This window comes from Anolis carolinensis, chromosome 3 (genome assembly GCF_035594765.1).
Source record: "Anolis carolinensis isolate JA03-04 chromosome 3, rAnoCar3.1.pri, whole genome shotgun sequence".
Classification (NCBI taxonomy): Eukaryota; Metazoa; Chordata; class Lepidosauria; order Squamata; family Dactyloidae; genus Anolis; species Anolis carolinensis.
This window is the reverse complement of record NC_085843.1, coordinates 260,287,833-260,307,448: the sequence shown is the minus strand read 5'-3', so window position 1 is coordinate 260,307,448 and position 19,616 is coordinate 260,287,833. Positions and strand designations below refer to the sequence as shown.

Here is a 19,616-nt window from a genome sequence, read left to right as displayed (position 1 = left end):
TTTCTTTACAATTCTCAGTTATCTTAACCTAGTGTCTAAAGTTGTCTAACTAATCATTTATAGAATTCCACCCTTTGGACAGAATGAAAGGCACTGAAAAATAACAGGTTGTTTCCAATCCTAATAAGTGCATAGAGAATGAGGAAGAGGGGAAAGGTCTATGAGGAATGTTATCAGGAAAGTTAGAAAAGAACAGTCTGCTGCTAGACTAGCTCCACTGAAGATTGTTTTGTTTCAGGCTCCCCCCCCCCCCCCACCCCCGCTACATTTCTCTGGTTTAGTGCTGCAAAGGAATATCTGTGTGGAACAGAGCCAACTTTTGACTCCTGGATTTGCTTTCTTATCCCCACAAGTACAGCTATTGGCCCTGCCTTGAATCAAAGACAATGTAAGTTGCTATCCAGCCTACATTGCCGGGGAATATTAAATTCATGGGATTACTATTATTATGTCAGATTTGGAATTGTTTTATTACACTCTGGTGTATTTATGCTTTTTTCAGTTGACTTGCATACCTTTTTATTTAAAAGGGAAGCTGGAGTGGAAAGACCTAAAAATAAAATTCTACTGTATGTATAGTATATGTAGCATTAACTTTCAGTGAGTAGCAATCTAAGTCTTTGCTAATTTCAGACAATTCCCCCAGATCACTCGACCCCAACTGGGACATAAAATCTCATTCTTGCACTTTACTATTATTCTCTACTCAAAGATAGCATGCTCCACTTTACATTGTTCTCCACCGCTAATCTCTGCAGTCTGATTATGCACTTTATCTGTCAGGCTTACCTTCAAAATTGATTTGCACTAGCCTGCCCACCCACACCTAGGAACTAACAGTTATTTCAACTTTATTGGTTGGTTTGATTGTTGAATTATTTTTGTTATAATGTTCCTGTTTCTCTGTTTCATGTTATTGTTTATGCACTTCTATGTACCATGTGTGTACTTAGTATGTTTATATTTTAACTATGTTGATTAGGCTCATCCCCATGTAAGCCACCCCAAATCCCTTCGGGGAGATGGAAGCAGGGTACAAAAATAAAGTTGTTGTTGTTGTTATTTCCTACTGGGAACAGTATGGTTTTTTTTTTTTTTGTAGTTCAGGACTTAATCTGCTCAAAGTTTTCACTGAAAACAGCATTTTATGAGCTAAGAACTTTATCTTATGCTCAGTAAATAAGATGCCCCCAATGTTGTTTCCAGCACAGAAAATGCTGTCTGCAGTACCAAAAATCATATGCATTTTTTTCACAAAAGAAGTATCTTATTGTGAGGATTCAGATCAATCCAAGATTCTTCTCACCAGAATTTCCTGACACTTGGGAAATACATTTAAACCATTTAAAAATAATATCAAATATTATTTCCATCTCTATTGATGGCTAATTTGTGGTTGGGCCACCAAACCTCCCCCCCCCCCCCCCCCGCCACCCTAGCAGTCTTCTGAATGCAGTTTCCTTCTAAGTACAAAAAACATGTTGTCAGGAAAGCAAACTAATACACTTCATCATGCTGTCTGTTGTGCTTGAACTTTTATGATCCAGTTAGGCTGTCAGTACATTTCAAGAGATAAAGAGTACATAGACCCTTACTTGTTCTACTTTTGACAGTTACACATCTCTTTGCCCCTTGTGAGAGATGGAGTTGCCCGAGAACATGTCTCCCATCCATTGTGATCCAGTAAGGCTGGATCTACACTTTTATATCACAGGATCTGATCCCAGATTATCTGTTTATCCCAGATTTTCTGGCAGTGTAGACTCATATAATCCAGTTCAAAGCAGATAATCTGGGATTAGATCCTGGGATATGGGTCAGTGTAGCTCCAGCCTAAGAGTCTAGAGCCTTACTTTCCACAGTTTCTATCTATCTTGTATCTTTGTGATACTCCGAAGTGCATTCCATGTTTGCTTCTCTCCTGATATATCTGGGAGACTGAAGCCCAATAATCTCTAGAGGACTGCAAGTTGCCCATTCTTGCTAGACTCTGAAACCTATTTCCTTTAGTCCTGACAATATGGATGTGTAGTGCTTTACTGTCTTTTTCAATAATGTTTCCCTTTTGTTTTTAAGCAAGGCTGTTTTTGAGAGATAGGACAAGAAATACTAAGCCACTTTTAACCTTGTGCTCTGTGAACTTCTCTTGAACTTCTTTAAGGAAAGGTAGGATAATAAATAACTACCCTTTTGCCACTAAGCGAGATCAAAGAAAGGTTTAACGGGTTTTTGAGAGTATGACAAGGATCTCAAAAACAGACATGTGCCCTACAAGGCTTAAATAATGGGCAGGTTTCACATCAGATCAAGCCAGTTTTCAAAGCAGGTTTCTAAATACTGTACAACCAATCCTGTGTCCCTGTGTTGACTGAGGCCTAATAGTACTTGACAAAAGTTGTTTTTATGTGCCAAGGCATGGATGGGGATATCTCTGAAAGCACTTCAAAGGCATATCCTACTAACAAAGCAAAACAGAGAAACAGCATTTGGACTTGAACATGCCTTGCAAGGCATTTGACTTATGTTTGTAATTCCTAATCAGCAAATGGACATTAAACACTTTATTATTCAGTAAATTGTTGTAGTTTATATCTCACCTCCTCTTCAAAAAGCAATTCAAGGTTGCATATGTGGAGAGATAGTGAGGGCTTAAAATGGTCCATTGAGCTTCATGGCTGAGTAGAAAATTGACCCTAAACACCATCTACTTCAACAAACAGGTCTTGGTCTCTACATGGATACGTATTAGCAATCTGATTGAGACCATTCATCTATCTAACCTGGTATTATTTAAACTGGCACTGGCTCCCTAATGCTCCAGGTACAAGATTGCTATCTGAGATCCTTTCATTAGAAATAATGGATACTGAACCTATGGCCTTTTGCAATATGGAATCATGGCACAAAATGCTATCTACAGCTTTAACAAAAAGTTGTAGCTTTTTGTGTTCTAAATTTTGAATAAATATGTATGGCAGAGCTGACATTGAAAAACAATTATGTAGACATGACAAATTGTGAATAGTAAATATAAAAGAAAATAACGGTTTCTGCACCTTACGGAAATTATTCCTTGTGTCCTTGTATTCACGGCTCAGACTGTTTACCATTTCCATTATGTATCGCCAGCTCATGTAGTTTTGAATGTCTCTGCATAGTAATACAAAAGGAAAATACTGGTGATGTTTCTAGAACCATAGAACAGATGGATATTGATATTTAAGAAATGTATATAGCACACCTACCTGGCTGTGTATTTATTAAGGATAGATTCTAGCTTGATTAGATATTCTGGAGCACAAACAATCACATTTTCTGTATTTTCAATGTCAATTTTCACTACTGACATAATATTATTGAAGAATATTGGCCAGCTGAATTGCTGTGGAGGCAAAAAGATAGGCACTTTAGTTATATTCCATTAGTTCAATATAAGAAAGTTTCATTTTTAATCACTCTGTGTGTATGTCAGTGCTTTCATGTTGCCTGTCAATTTATGATGAATCCATCAATTTCATAGTTTCCTTAGGAAAGGAATATTTAAAGATGGTTTCCTCTGAGATATAGCCTAGAGCACCTGATATTCACTAGTAGTATCCTACCCATTTACTGGTGGTCTCCCATCCAATTGCTGACTCTGCTTAGCTTCTAAGATCAGAAGGGCTCTGTAGCCTTTAGTCCAGTGGTTCTCAACCTTTTTTGACCAGGAACCACTTTGACCAGGTACCACTTGACAAGGGATCACTTTGACCAGGGACCACTTTCCAACATTAGTACCAAAAGGGTTATGAACCAGTTTTTGGTCAACTTTAGATTTGGTTTGGTTAACTAGGGTGCTGATTCAGAAAATTGCATTGGATAGAACACACCAGCTCTAGTTTCTGATATAGAGGAAGGAGGTTCACAGACTGGATTTTCATTCTTGTGGCCCACTGCTGGGCCACGGCCCAGAGGTTGAGAACCACTGCTTTAGTCCCTTATGGTTTCTTGTATTGAGTGTTTTGAATATTTTGAGAAGACTTATGGTTGGGATTAAATAGCTCTGTTGCATAGTAACCTCTGTTTATATATTAGATTTACATTCTGACAACTTCATTGGCTATGCCTTCAGGAAAGCTCTTGAAAAACCAACCAAAATTTGTACAATTATAAGCCCCCAACCTTGAAAAAAAAATCCCTCCAACTTGATTTAGAAAAAAAATCAAGATTATATCATTCAAAAAGAAAATTATTTTAAAATCTCAATCAGTTAAGCTTTTTAAATCCATCAGTACTGGTCCATTACTAAAACATGGCTTCATTTGTGTCAGGGTTTTTTAAAACGATGCCACTGTTTTTCAAGATAAAACTAGATGTCAAGCAATAACAGAAGATAAGCAGTTTTGACACATTTAGATTATGGATAAGAGCTTCCTGATTCACTTGAGATCTACTGACTGACTCCCATTTTAGAAATTAAAAATATTGCACTTTGGCTAGGGATGCTGTATGCACACTTTAGACTGGTCTTCTAATACAATGTATTCTATCATACAAATACCATAGTCTTTAAAAAAGATATGAGTGAACATTTTATGTCCTGCAAAACACATATTACATTGTACAGTAGAAAAATAATACATATATTTGATTCCCCATCTAAATCCATCAAATGCTGTGGCTTTCAAGGCAATGGGTAAAAAGCTCAATATTAAAGTGGAATGTCTACAAAATTATTAAGTATCACAATATGTTTAGCACTGTACAATTTTCTCAGATCCTCATGTTTTACATTGTTTTTATGATTCACTTCCCTGACTTTGTTAGATCTATGAAAGGATTTACATATTTTAATAAATAAAATACAAGATGATCTAATGCAGGAATCAAGCATATATGACCCACATAGGAACAGATGCAAGTATGTATCTTCATTAATTGAATAACTTCCTTAGTGTTTTGCATAACTGGGAAGTCACAAAAACTCTCCACACAAGATGTTATAGGAAGAAGACAATGGAATGGGCAAATAGAGTTGGAGGAGAAAGTCTTGGTGGCTGTATGACCAGAGATCATGAAACATACACATTTTTGTGATCTTTAAGCTGATCTTATAAAGGAATTATTTTTCATTTTTTCTTATAGCTAACATGGCTGTCTGCACAACTTTCTGAATGATATATATTCATTTGGACTTATATAAACATAAAAATCGAGATCAACAAGTATTCATGTAAGTTATAAAAAAGAAGTCATTGTGGTTTGCCTTCTGTGTTTTGATTTGAGTAGCCAGATTGCTACTGGAAAGAAATCTTCATAAGCAGCAATGGGAAAAGTGCTCAGTTAGTAATAAATTATGTTAAGCAATTTCACATTTATCTCAGAAAATCTTGGCTAAGAGGCAATTAAGTTGAGCTGAATTATCTGCAATTGAAGGTTAATGAGCTGTAAAACAATAAAAAGCTATGATTCCAACTACTTTACATAACTGTACTTCTTGCACTGAAAAGGAAGTTCTACTTCTACATGCTGGACACGATCCAGCCAATTTCAGTGGGTTTTAAATGTTCAGAAGGATACAATTTTGTATGTCATTCTTGTATTTATAGCCCTTATGGCTTTCTACGTTGATTAAAAAAATTATCTAAATACTTACTAATAAAAAATTAATCAATTACCTTTAAAGCACTAATTTAAAACAAATTGAAAACAAAGAATCTATAAAATGTGGATTGAGAAACCTGATATCAAAATTCATGGAATTTGGCATGAGACTCCCACATTTGACTCTGAATTCTCCATCCATTCAAAGAATGCTTCCTAACTGCTAAATGAATGGGTGGATGATAAATTAAACTTCCTAAATCCTATAGCAGTTTATCCATTGGATGTTGACTGCTATATACTGCTATGTGTCAGCTGTCAGAGGCTGTTTTATTCTGCAGACTATTTACTGCAGAATAATCAAGAAGAATCAGAATATGTACTATGTTAGAGTATCCTGTTTGAAGAATATTTGGGACAGCGGACTGCTTTTACCTCTAACTGATGCTATGAATCTACATTGGAACTTTTGCCAGTGCAATTTAATCTTATCTTAAACTGGAGGTGGAAAAGTAATGCTGTCTCTCTGGCAGACAAATCCTTTGTCTTAATCCCTAACTGGCATTTGGGCACCACACTCAAGTGGCCAGGCTCTCATGGGCCCCATATACATTGACCATATACTGCAGTTTGAAGCTAGATTCAAAATTCAGCAGTCAGACAATGAATTCCCATAAAAAAAGCACAAAAGAAAATCCTTAATGTACACTAATGTTCTGTGGTTTGTATAATTATCTCCTGGGCCTCAAAATGGTTCCAGATTTCCTATGTAATCATGTACACAGAAAAACCTTTTTCTTCACTAAGAGTAAGTGTAGATGATTCCTTAGATCCATAAATGACTACTATGCAAAATTGTCCTGGGAATCCTGCCATATTCTTTAAAGTTCAACATTTGAATTTTTTATTTTTGGGAATTACACTTCCCAGTACTCCCAGCCACAATGATTACAGCAAATTATAATCCAAAAAAGTAACTTTTCAACGTGTTTTAAGGCTTTCTTTGTGCTGCTTTAGAAAGGAAAACGTTTATCATCTCTACAACATAGTAGCTGTGTTGACATTTATAGTTATACTTCTTTCCAAGACGGCAAACTTTGCTAACTGCTTTTGCCTTCCATCTCAATCAGTCACAAATCACAAATTGCGTAAGTTTGTTTTGGTTGCTCAGCATTTCATAGGCTACGGCTGCAGGAGAAACATCAATTAGGTACAATACGTGGTGGGCACTGTGATCTAATATGGTTATTTGAAGGACTGTGTCTCCCTGTATGAGCCCAGTATACCTCTAAGATTATCTGGAGAAGCCCTTCTCCTAGGCCTACCACCTTGATGTTTTTCTGCAATTGCAGTTTGCTTATTTTATGTGATAACTTCCCATGACAAAAAAACCAAGCACAATTTTTTATATTTATGCCATTGTAAATAAGGTGCCAAAGAACTCAGTCTTTGAACCGAAGTCCTGTTGAAGGTTCATACAAGTGTTCCTTATTCAGTATCAGAGAAAGTAAATGTATGATAAAACTTTATGTTTAGACTTCAGCTCTTTATGATGGAAAAATGAATGATTTAATTGAACTTTGTCCACTTGTCAGATATTTGCTTTAGAACTATTAATGACAATTTAACCTCCTGTCCTAAGCAAGGCACCCATGTAAAAGCAGACTTTGGTACATATTCTTCTGACTAGATAAAGAATGACATGTTTTGAAAGCTACTGTCTGCATGGTTGATTCCTACTAAGCCCTATTTCAAGGCTTCGTTCAACAACTCAGGACTTGGAATTTGACTGAATCTTCTTTTTGGGGAAATACCTATTGGACTATATTAGAAAAGTTACTTTTTGTCTCACACCCATCTACACTGCCATATAATGCAGTTGGAAACTGCATTATATGGTCAGTCTAGAATGGACCTCAGAAACTGGAGATTTACTTTTTGGCTTACAACTTCCATAATTCTTCAAGTTAGCACAGGCAGTAATCATGCTTCTTTGAGGGGGAATTATCATAGCTATACTATAAAAAAGCAACGTTACCATGTTACATGCTGTTTTGACATATTAGCAATTGCTTCCTGCAAGGAAGGCAAGAGATTTTTTATTGCAATGCTGTAAACATCTTCCTGAGAGTATGTGCTACTGAACTACATGGGATTTACCTCTGAGTAGATATTCACAGGACATGTCAGTTCTGTCTCTTCTGCACTAGCCCTCTACTATGGCTGTTAATGGGCTACTACATGTGTTCAATTACCTTGTGGCCTTATTGTCCTTTTCCTGCCATCAGATCAGAATACAACGGGGTGACAAATTCACTTTAACATGAGCAGTTCTAAAGTTCAAATTATCTTCTGAATTAAGCTTTTACAAAAGCAAAATATATTAGATTACTGCACGGATCAATCAGCAGTAGAAGCTGAAAACAATGCATCATTGATTGTTTTTACCTTGTGATCGAATTCCAAAGAGAAATTCTTCTGGATATCCTCGAGTGTCATTTTGTTATACAGTAAAAGGGGGTCGGTTCTGTCATCAGCTTTGGTGGTAGCCTGGGAAACACACACACACAAAGAGATTTACAACACATGAAGGGGCTCTTTTGAAGAAACAGCAAGACAAACAACAGATGTAGAAAAGCTGTATGGATATCATCTCATCTCTTTCATGTACGAATGTTTGAATGCAAAATATAGACAGATAGACTATGTTGCCGGATATTAGATATGTTTATTTTCAGGCGGGCAGTATTTGCTCATGATCACAACACATCATTTATTATTATTATTATTATTATTATTATTATTATTATTATTATTATTATTATTATTATTAACCTTTCTTATTCTTCTATTATATCTGTTCTACCAGAAGCATTCCCTTATATTGAATATTAGCCCTAGTGTATGTACCAATGAAATATAATAATGTAATGAAATGTAAAAATGAAAATGAAAATATGCTATCTATAAAAATATCAATGGTGTGATGCATCATAATCAACTATATTTGTAATAGAAATATCCATCTCATCTTCTTTTTATCAGCTCTTTCAGCTATGCATTACATTAACAGATCAAGAACATGTTGCCTCCATAAACCTAGGGCCCTTCCACACAGCGCTATATCCCAGAATATCAAAGCAGAAAGTCCCACAATATCTGATTTGAACTGGGTTATCAGAGTCCACACTCAGATAATGTAGGATTTTCTGCCTTGATATTCTGGGCTATAGGGCAGTGTGGAAGGGCCTCCAGAGAACACAGCGAAGGTCTCCCTGATCCCACTGAATGGCAGGTGAAGGAGGGTGGGAAAAGACAGACTTCCAGCAACAGTTGCATTAGTTTGTCTTCTGAAAACAATACAATAATGCTTGACATGGAGAAGAAAGGGATCCTATTCTAGGTAATTCCCATTGCAGCTGGTTGTGCTTATGTACAACAGGCAAGGGAAACAGTTGTCTCCAGAAACACTTAGAGCCCTTCCACACAGCCATATTACTCATAATATCAAGGCAGATAATCCACAATATCTACTTTGAACTGGATTATCTGAGTCCACACTGCCATATAATCCAGTTCAATGTGGATTTTATACTTATGTGTGGTAGCCGCCTTACGAAGCATGTGTGAAGACAACACAGAAAGAAAAGGGGATACTAGATTAGTCTGCTTCCATAAGATATGCTGGTATATTGGAAAGAAAAAGATGTATAAATTTTGCCAACAAAATGGCGCTCAAAAGAAGAGTTGAGCGATTGAAAGTAAAATAATCCTGGGATTTGGGAAACATTTCTGGAAGTTTCCAATTGTTTATTTATGTATGACTTATCTGACCTGGTTGTTTCATTTCATACTACACATTTATAGCATTATGACAATATTCTAACTGCCATGGTTCTGTCTTGTGGAATCCTAGGAGTATTTAGAATTCTCTGTGGAAAAGATTTAGTGCCTCTCCATACTATAAATCCCAGGATTCCATGGAAGGCAGCAATGGCATTAAAGTGGACTCATAGTGCTATAGTTGTTTATGTTTAGTATGAAAAAAATATGTTATCAAATCAAATGCATCAATTTAGATTCATATGTCACCATACATATTGTATTGTATCTTTGCCCAAGATCCTGATCATTTTAATCTTAACATCATACACTCAGTTCTGTGCATAAAACTTAGAAAACAGACTTACATTTGCAATCTCTGTCTCCAGAGCCATTACTCTTCTCATTTCTGCAGCAATTTCTGGCTCGTTGATGGTAAGGTTTCTTTCTTGGCGGATCAGCTTTGCTACGGAAATCATAAAATCAACATAGGCTGAGCATGCCTGTAAGAAAAAAATATATACATATTTTGCAAATACATGTTTGAACATTGTACAGAACAGCCATTAGATGGCTGAGTCATGCATGCACTACTTTTTCTAGTCACTGGACAATTCGAAAGACTATTCCACATAAACCTGCACATTGGCCGGTCATCTTCCAAGGCTGTTCTGCATTCTAACATTGAAATAGGTTGTATGATGAGAAAATGAGATAGGGGCAGTAAACTCTTTCAAAAGAGATGTTAGAGTGGATGTTTCCCTAGTGTCCTTTAACTAAATGATTAAGACAATGCTGCTACATTAGGCTTTTCAAATGTTTGAATTTAATCCAGATGTGATTTTGTTTCTCCAATTTTGCTTTTGAATCCCTTTATTACTGCAGAGTGCTACCTCAGATCTAAAGTACAAACACTTTCTATCAATCAACCAATTCACACTTGACATAGTGCAGCCATTAGACATGGCATGCTGTTATCTCCACTTGCTATGAAATTGTTTTTCCTATATTATGTGGTGTTTGTTCTCTTTCTGGAATAATGGTAGTTAATTTCATGAAGCAGGGCAATAAAACCCACAATGCCACAATATTGGCTAAGTTATCCTACATATGAAAGTGGAAGGGAAAGAACAGGGCCTGAGTATGCATCTCTCCTGCAATGTTCCATTTGCTTCCTCTGCCTCTACACCAGGGCTTTAAAAAACTTTTTCTGCTCATGATCCTTTTCCACCTGATAATTTTTATATGACTCTGAAAATATAAAATAGGTATAAAAATTAAACATTTTGCTGAGTCTTATTAACAGACTGATTTTCCTTTTTGTGGAGTACAGATGAAATATTTTCTCCAGAGTTCACTGTAAACACTGCATGTTGCTGCTAACAAATTTGTGTAAATGGGGAGGAGGGCATTCAGAAACCTTTTACTGTTACTACATTTTTGTGACCCCAACACTGACCTAAAGGGACCCCACTTGGAGCCAAGACCCACAATTTAAGAAGCAGTGCTCTAAACAATTTTTTTTTACATCATTGCAGAAAAAGTGAATCCTAAAACTATATATGGTCCCAACTTTTACTATTTTTCCAGTCTTTCGAGTCCCTCACTACACCTCCTCATGGCCCCTGATCCTCTATATTTTAAAAATTGATCAATTTATACTAGCAGAATTTGCAGTCCAAAAATTTCAGGACAACATGTTCCTCATCCCTGTACTAGAAGCTCTTCCAGCTTTTATATATTACCTTGAAACATTATTAAATTATTACTATTGATAAGTAAAGTTGAGACAATTGGCTGTAATTGGCTGTAGCAATACGATGAAATGCTATTAACACAAATAGCAAATCCCATATTTATTTTAGGGATTTGGTTATAGCCAATTGCATACCTGTCTAAACCAAGGCCAATCATAATACGAGTGTAGTTATATATTTATTAGTGTGCATTTGAAAGCTAAGACATGGATTACAGCTTTGCTAACAAGCTTACTTAATTACAGTTTCAGCAAATGTGGCTTCCAGACTGTGGTAATAAACAGATTAGTTGGGAGGAGATACTCATTAGAGGAACAATGATTCAGTGTTGACAGTTTCTCTGGGTGTCTGTAGGAGGTCCCGTTATGGACGTTTTGTTACTTGTTAGATATTTTATTCTCTCCTTAATACACTGGCAGCTGTCCATTAGCATCCCTGCTCAGGCTGACTTCATGTATAACAATGTCCTAGACGGATTCCAACTTTCATTCAGGAAATCTGTACAAATTCATTAGGGAAGCTTCAGCCAATCAAAATTCACCCCCATGTGTGCACATGATAAGCAGAGTTCTACACTTGTATGTCCAGAAGGAGACTACCACCAATCCACTGGAGTGGTTATCTTAGGCAACAGATTTTAAGGATCAGAGTGCAAGAAAAGGAAGATGAAATAATAATGGGCACTTTCTGCACATATCAATGTGTCTGGCCCCATGAAATAGTGTAATGCTAATGGACCAATAGCACTGTGTAGGTATTGTGGAGGCTTGTTGGGTTTTTCAGATATAGATATGCAAAAAATGCATACATGCAATACTTAAAATCATTGATTGGCATCCTGTTCAGTATCTATTTATGATCTCATAACTTTTGAGATTCATGGGATTAATGCTTGAATGTGACCAACTCCCCCGCCCCAACCAAAGGGCTTTTGTGGTGGGGTGGATCAGGGGGCAGGAAAATGATGACTGCAACATTATCCCAGTTTCAGTGATCTGAGATAAGTAGTTGCAGCAGGACCCCCCAGGATCTCTCCAGATGCTTGACTTACCATGCCCTGTAACCAGGACAGTAAGGCATCCATAACTTCCTTGCACCCTGATCAGCAGTGCCTTGGAAACCTTTCAATTGAGGCACTATTTTCCTTAAGACATAGGGGTTTTTCTTGCAGAGGGGTGGGGGTTAGCATTGGCAGAAGTAGCTACAAGATCTAACTCCAATCTTGTAGCTGCGTCTGACAATGGCAAATCTTGGTGATAATTTACAGATGATTTAAACTCACATTAAACTGAGGAAAAGTTATTCTTTCTTTCCTTTGGGAATAGAGATATAAACAGCACAAGACCCAATTATAAGTTCACATGTTTTAATTTTTTGGAGAGGGGACAATAGTGATACCAGCCACCATATTTTTATAACCACTACACTTCTAGTCCTCTCATTGAGATTTCTAAATTAGTTAGAAAATGAGTAATTTGGAAGCTTATTCCTTTTATATAGAATTAACATAGAAGTATAGTTGCTGATCTGAGAGCATACCTCCTTGTAAACTCCAGTGCATTCATAGTAATCACGGGAAGGGAGTCCAAGCGAAGGTTGATCTATCTGTAAAGCAAATATTTGAAAAAAAATAATCAGGCTAGATGGACAATAAGAATTCAATGGAAAGATAAAAGTTTGCAACTAACGATCTCTACTTTTAAATAGCTGTTTCTTTGAAAATACATCTGAAGTAAAATATATGACCACTAAAACATAATTCTACACTTAAGTTCTATGTTGAAAACAGAAGATTTGAGGAAACTCCTGTATTTAAATAAATCAAGAGAGGGGAAAAAGAGAGGAGAGAATGAGAAAGGACCTGGACCTAGGACTTCATCCTATGGCCTTAGGGCTCTGTTTCCATGTACTTCGGAAACAGAGTCTCGTGGAGTCCATCACATGTTGTAAGTGCACTTCTGGTGGGGCTCTATTTCCACAACACATGGAAATTGAGCCCTAAAGCTGTCTTCAGGAGTCTGATGGAAAGATAGACCTTGTTTTGGAAACGACGTGGGATGGCTGGCCATTCCAAAAGACAAGGAAAGATGGAAGGGAATGGGTAAGATGATTGCCTCTATTTTCACCTGCTTTTCCACTGCTCATGGGATGAGGTTCTCAAAGAAAAAAAATGGAATAATGACAAAGCAATAAAGTCATCCAAACAACAGAAAAGAAGAAATCAAGACTGTTGTCAGAAATGGGAAAGAAAGAAAGAAAGAAAGAAAGAAAGAAAGAAAGAAAGAAAGAAAGAAAGAAAGAAAGAAAGAAAGAAAGAAAGAAAGAAAGAAGAAACAGGAAAAAAGAAAGAAGAAACAGGGCAGGGGGATACAGTCAGTCACTTATGAATCCTGATACTCAGTCTCAAAACTCTCTGGAGGTGATACTAACTCCACTTAAACTTTACACTTGTCACTCAAATGTTGACACATGATGTGAGGGTAATGATCAGGCTCTAAGATTGTATTGCATTGGAGCATGGCCAAACAGTGCTCCACATTTGCTGGAGTTAGGGGCATAGGAACCTCATGAAATGTACAGATTTTGGTACACATGGAGAGCCTGGAACCAAATCCTAGGGGAGATGATGGGCCCACTCTATAACAAGAGAGGTGTGGATATCTGACAAACTATAAAATTTGCAAGAATTTGAGAATTAGTTGAGAAGTAGAAATGAAACATTTTTACTGGGTAATGTGACTTATATGTCTATAGGAGTTTAGGTGGTTTGCTAATTTTTATCTGAGAATATGTTACCAATGTGCCAACTGAACTGCAGCTTTTTAGTGTTATATGGAAGTGATGCTTTTATTTGTTTGTTTATTTAATTATTGTATTTCTGTACCGCTTTTCTCACCCCTAGGGGGACTCAAAGCGGTGTACGACATAATAAATGGCAAAAATTCAATGCCTCACATCCATACAAAACAATACATTACATATCTAAAAACAATAATATATAACTATAAAATTAAGATAAATTAAAACTATACAAACCATCAGACATAACCATAAAACATTAAAACATTAAAACATTGCATCAATCCTGTGTTTTTCCTTTAGCTGTACCCAGGCCTGTAGCGAGGGGGGGGGGGGGGGTTAGGGGTTCAAACCTCCCCCCCCCCCCCCGAAATTTTTCAAGTTATAAAAAAAATCTCGTTTACTCATGAATTTTAACTGGTTAACCAAATCCCCATGCTAAGTCTATGAGATGCAAAACATTAAGAGTCCCTCCAGGCACTATCTCAAGCAGATATTGACAGGTTTGTAGTGAGGAGGGGTATGTGCTAGGGGTTCAACCCCCCCCCCCCCGAAATTTTCAAAACCCCTACTGAATTTTTTTTCTGGCTACGGCCCCGGCTGTACCTATGACATAGCTTCGCTTTGTCGTAAGGCATGAATACTGCTCCCATCAGAGAGAGTGAAGCATCCACTTCAGAAATCAGCAATAGCAGATCCAGAAGTTGGAAGGACCGAATTCTGTTTGCCATGCAATCTGCCCCGGACCTTAGATCATAGAATTCAATACAAGATTCACTTAGTCCAACCCCCTGCCATGCAGGAATACACAACTAATGTGTTTCAGAGATGTAACCATTAAAACCTCATTTAAAAATCTTCCAAAAAAGGAGACTGTTTCTGAGGCAGCATATTCCACTCTCGTACAGCTATAACAATAAGTCTTTGGGTTAAATCCTTGTGCCAGCAGGACTGCTGACAGAAAGGCTGGTGGTCCGAATCAGGGGAGTGGGGTGAGCTTCTGTCTGTCAGCTCCAGCTTCCCATGTGGGAACTTGAGAGAAGCCTCCCATAGGATAGTAAAACATACAGGTATCCCCTGGGCAATGTCCAATTCTCTCACACCAGAAGTGACTTGCAGTTTCTCAATTCGCTCCTTACACGAAAAAACAAACAAAAAAACCTCATCTCTCAACCTTCTGTTTCCAAGCTGAATGTACACAAACCCCTAGATTGTTCCTCATAGGGTCTATTTTCCAAACCTTTTATGAGGTTATTTATTCTCATCTAGACACATTTCAGCTTATCTATACACTTACTGAATAGTGATGCTCACTGTTACTCATATTGAGCTTTTGGTCTATTTTGGTCATATTGAGCTTTTTGGACTTTGAGATCCTTTCCCTCTGTATTGCTGTCAAGCTAGGTACCACTGATCTATATTTCTCAATTTCATTTTTCATACCTTAAATGTACTACCTTACATTTATCACTGTTGAAATTCATCTTGTTAGTTTTGGCCCAGCATTTCAAACTGCCAAGTTAATTTTTAATTCAGTTCCTGACTTATAGAGTATTAGCTACCTTTCCCAATTTGATACAATTAGCAAATTTAATAAACATAACTTTTATCTCATCCTCTAAAGAAGTTCCATCACACTAAGGGCCCTTCCACACAGCCCTGTATCCCAGAATATCAAGGCAGAAAATCCCATGTTATCTGAGTATGGACTCAGATAACCCAGTTCAAAGCAGATATTGTAGGATTGGCTGGGTAGAAGGGGCCCTAAGACAGAACCTCATGGTTCTAAATGACTTCTCCCCAGGATGAAGAGGATCCATTGGTGAGCAGTTTTCAGGGTTTGTCCATCAACTCATGGAAGGCGTTGTCACTTTATTAGTCCTGAAGTAAATTCTGTACATGTGCCGGAGAGAGGAGACTGCATCTTTCCCTTCACATAAGACAGTAAATGTCTTGGGCCATCTCTAGTGATTCATAACATTCACAAGTTCGATGATTTTGGTATCTTGAAACATGTACATATGTTCAAGACTTTCCAAGAATTTTGAACTTACATGAATTATATGTTGCGTAGAATTCTTATCATCTGTACCAACAAAGACATTAATGATGACCCTTTTCCCATACTGATAGTTTAGCTCTGCAATTGATTTTTCAGCTGTCCACGAGGCACCTAAAACAGTTTAAGAAAAATAAATACTCTGAGCATTTTAATGAAGACACTTTCCCAGCTGGTTTTTGGAAAATAATAAAAATTCTCCTACCATAATCACGGTCCCAGGTATCCAATGCCACAGGCCAGTCCGAAAAAGTTCTCATTATGTTGATGAGTGGTTTCCCTCCTCTGCTATCAATAGTTGCTTGTGAAAACAAACATTGTTCATAAGTTTAAAGTATGCATTCGTAAAAGGACCAAATTATTACTTTGATACTGGAGAATGGTACTACATAGATCCCCAACTGGGTCTGCTTATGTCCTGAGATCTTCTGGGCACACCTTTTCTCTGTCTTATAGCTTCATAAGTATATCTGATGGGAGTTAAGGAGAGGGTCTTCCCAGAGGCTTCTTTCAATGTCTGATACTCCCTTCTCTACCAGTGCCCTTCATGCTAGCTTTTCATAAGCAGAGGATGAGGTTTTGTTCCAGCATATGTTTGAGGGCTAGCTGTTCAGTGGGAAAGGGGCTTCCATGTGTTTTTTGTTTGCCATCTTTGTTTTGCTTTAAGCTGTTTTGAGTCTTAGTGATAACTTAATAACATACTTAGCTTTTGTATGATGTATTTTTTTAGCTGTGCAAGTACTGCGACTTTGAAAAAAGTGATGACAATGTCATTTCTAGTACAGAATCATCAGTCCCCTCATAAAATAATCCCCAGAGTTATCCAATGGGAAACTGGGAAGGAAGGGGGAGATCCTCCCCTCATCCTGCACCACCGCCCAATCCCAGTGAGACTTTTTAATTCTCTCTGGACTTCAGTCAACTGGAGCCATTATGTGTTTGTCTTTGCTACACATTTCCAGGGCATCCACCTGACTGCGTGCCACCATTGCTGGCCACTGGATGTGTGACTAGCCCCTTTCTCTACAGGCAAAAGTGGGTGGCTGTTGGCAAAAAGCTTTGGGTTTTAAGTGTCCCAAATTTGAGGTTGTCAGATAATGGAGGGCCAACCTTTATATTCATTCTATAAGTGCATGAAAAGATGTATGGAGAGAATGGGATAAACCAATATGCTTATTTATAATATATATTACTACATTCAGTCTCCTCTTAGTTTGGATGAGGGAAAATAAAGGAGGTGTTTCCTCTAGCAAAAGTTCTTTCCACTCTCCATGCAATTAATTGTTCTTTCGCCTGGGTGTATAGCTTGATGAAGATGAAGAGTTCTTTTCAGTATGAAACTTCTTCCACACTCCAAACATTTAAATATTGGTGCTATGTATTATTAGTTATTAGGAGCAATTTATTAAAAGTTTCATTTTAAACATTGCTGTATTTATGTGTATGAAGCATAGTTGATCTTACCATGCTTGCTCTTAGGTTGAAGACTGGAAGACGGCATCTTTCCACCAACTGGCGGTCTCCAAATATGCTAGACTACATCTCACATCACCTTTAGCTGGCCACCCTTACATGTAACAAAATCTTACATGTAACAACATACAAGGAAACTTACTCTCATTTATGCAAGATCTGTAGAGCATTTTTGCTTTCTTAACAGCTTCTATATCATCATTGTTTTCCTTGTCGAGGACGTCTGAAAATAAGAGATATATTTATTCAAATGTTATAGACTGAAGAGTTACAGTATGTCATAAATGCCCATTTACCTCAACATACAAAACAGTAAGCAATTAGACAGTACAGTTTCAAAACATCTTGAATAAACTTGTGTTCTTCAGAAGAACACTGTCTGCTGATACCAATCCCACTCCCTCCACCACACTGGGTTGTTGTTTGTTGTTGCTTGCCTTCAAGCCATCTCTGATTTATGGCAATTCTTAGGTTAACTTATCATGGAGTTTTCTTGACAAGATTTGTTCAGAGAAAGATTTGCTATTGCCTTTCTCTGAGGCTGAGAGGGTGTAACTTGCCTAATGGGTTTTCATGACTGAGCAGGAATTCACATTAGAGTCTTAATGCAACATTCAAACACCAAGCTGGCTTTTAGAAAACATTCTATATCCAATGACTTCATCTGTTTTCACAACTTCAGTGCATGTCTCTACAAGATATTCCTATTTTATCTCCTATTGTTAGACATATCTTCTGATGGTCTGCAAAGAAACATAACATGGTATAGCTGCGATATGCCTATGTTTAGAAAAGGCGTACTTGGCTGTATTTATTTAGGTACAGGCTATAAGCTTGGTCAACAGTGGCTGTGAATGTTTTTAGCAGCATTACCAGCTGAGTTGGCTTGTTGGGAACTCCTTTTTCTCACACCTAGGACAGCTGCCCACTCTTAAAGGGTCAAGAGGGCACTGCTTTCAGCTGTTGAAAGAGCTGGAATGCAATGTCAAGCTCATTCCCCAGTGGGACCAGATCCACCCCAGCCGGAAAACAGTTTCTGAATGCTTTTCACCAGACACAACAGATTAATTCATAAGTTATGTTCATGGGTTGGTTTTAGAAAGGGAGAAACAAAGAACAAAAGAGTAATTTTTTTCTCTTCTGATACCAGGCTGGAGAAGAAGTAGACAAGTCAGAAATCTTCCAAACTTTTAGTTCACAAATATATATTCCAACTGACCTTTCAAAACAACTTCTAGCTCATCTCTTAAAATGTCAAAGTTACTATAACGGGAACTTGTTTCTGGGATGATGTTCTTCTTTAACCATCCTCCGCAAGCAAACTGATAGAAATTTTCACAAGGTTCTGCTGTTGGATCCATGTCAGCAATTATTCGGGCAGCTGTTGGAAGGGAGAAATAATGACATAGAAAGAAAGAAAGTGAAGGGAGAGAGATACAAAACAAACTATTAAAACAGTATTTTAAAAAAGGAAAAAACCCAAGTCTGAATTGCTGATATAAAAGGAATGAAATGTAGCCTCCTTGTTCTCAGATAGTAATTTTAATACACATTTTGCTATACTGGGAGTTAGAAATGCACAATTTATTGGGACTAAGGGCCCTTCCACATAGAAAATCCCACAACATCTGCATTTAATTGGGTTTCCTGAGTCCACACAGCCATATATTTCATTTCAAAACAGAAAATGTGGGATTTTATTCAGCTGTGTGGAAGGGGCTTTAGTCCCACTAAAATCAGTGCAACCTTGACTTCCAAGCAAAGATGTATAGGATCGGGGCACATAGAAAACTGCAATAAACTTATAACAACATAGTAGTTAATAGAATTAAACATATTTACATCTTTCCAGCATGATCAGTATCATCAGTTTGCAGAAATCATTTCACAAACCCTTGGTGGATTCACTATCCTTCAAAATGAAGTTTATCAGACTGAATAAAGGACAAGGGCCCCATATCTTTAATATAGATTCCAGAGAAGAAAGTTATAGTGTAAAGCTCAATATGAAATTAACTTTTCCAAACCCTGTAAACATTCTATGGCAGCCTACCAGTAGGAGTACTGTCTTCTTCTATATGAACCCTCCCTATACATTATGATGGACATTAGAATTCACAAGG

At 37.3% G+C, this 19,616-nt stretch overlaps 1 protein-coding gene across 5 annotated transcripts in view; it reads right to left on the bottom strand.

The window, feature by feature from the left end:
- mme (membrane metalloendopeptidase) overlaps positions 1 to 19,616 on the bottom strand; it is an 85,678-nt gene that overhangs the window by 27,021 nt on the left and 39,041 nt on the right. For all 5 annotated transcript variants that reach the window (XM_008106135.3, XM_008106134.3, XM_008106136.3 and 2 more), the window contains 9 exons: positions 18,713 to 18,874; positions 17,636 to 17,716; positions 16,226 to 16,321; positions 16,016 to 16,134; positions 12,702 to 12,767; positions 9,774 to 9,908; positions 8,032 to 8,133; positions 3,246 to 3,382; positions 3,057 to 3,150 (listed from right to left, as the gene is read on the bottom strand). In XM_008106135.3, coding sequence (XP_008104342.1) covers positions 3,057 to 3,150; positions 3,246 to 3,382; positions 8,032 to 8,133; positions 9,774 to 9,908; positions 12,702 to 12,767; positions 16,016 to 16,134; positions 16,226 to 16,321; positions 17,636 to 17,716; positions 18,713 to 18,874 — 992 coding nt within the window. The remainder of the gene's footprint in view (positions 1 to 3,056; positions 3,151 to 3,245; positions 3,383 to 8,031; positions 8,134 to 9,773; positions 9,909 to 12,701; positions 12,768 to 16,015; positions 16,135 to 16,225; positions 16,322 to 17,635; positions 17,717 to 18,712; positions 18,875 to 19,616) is intronic.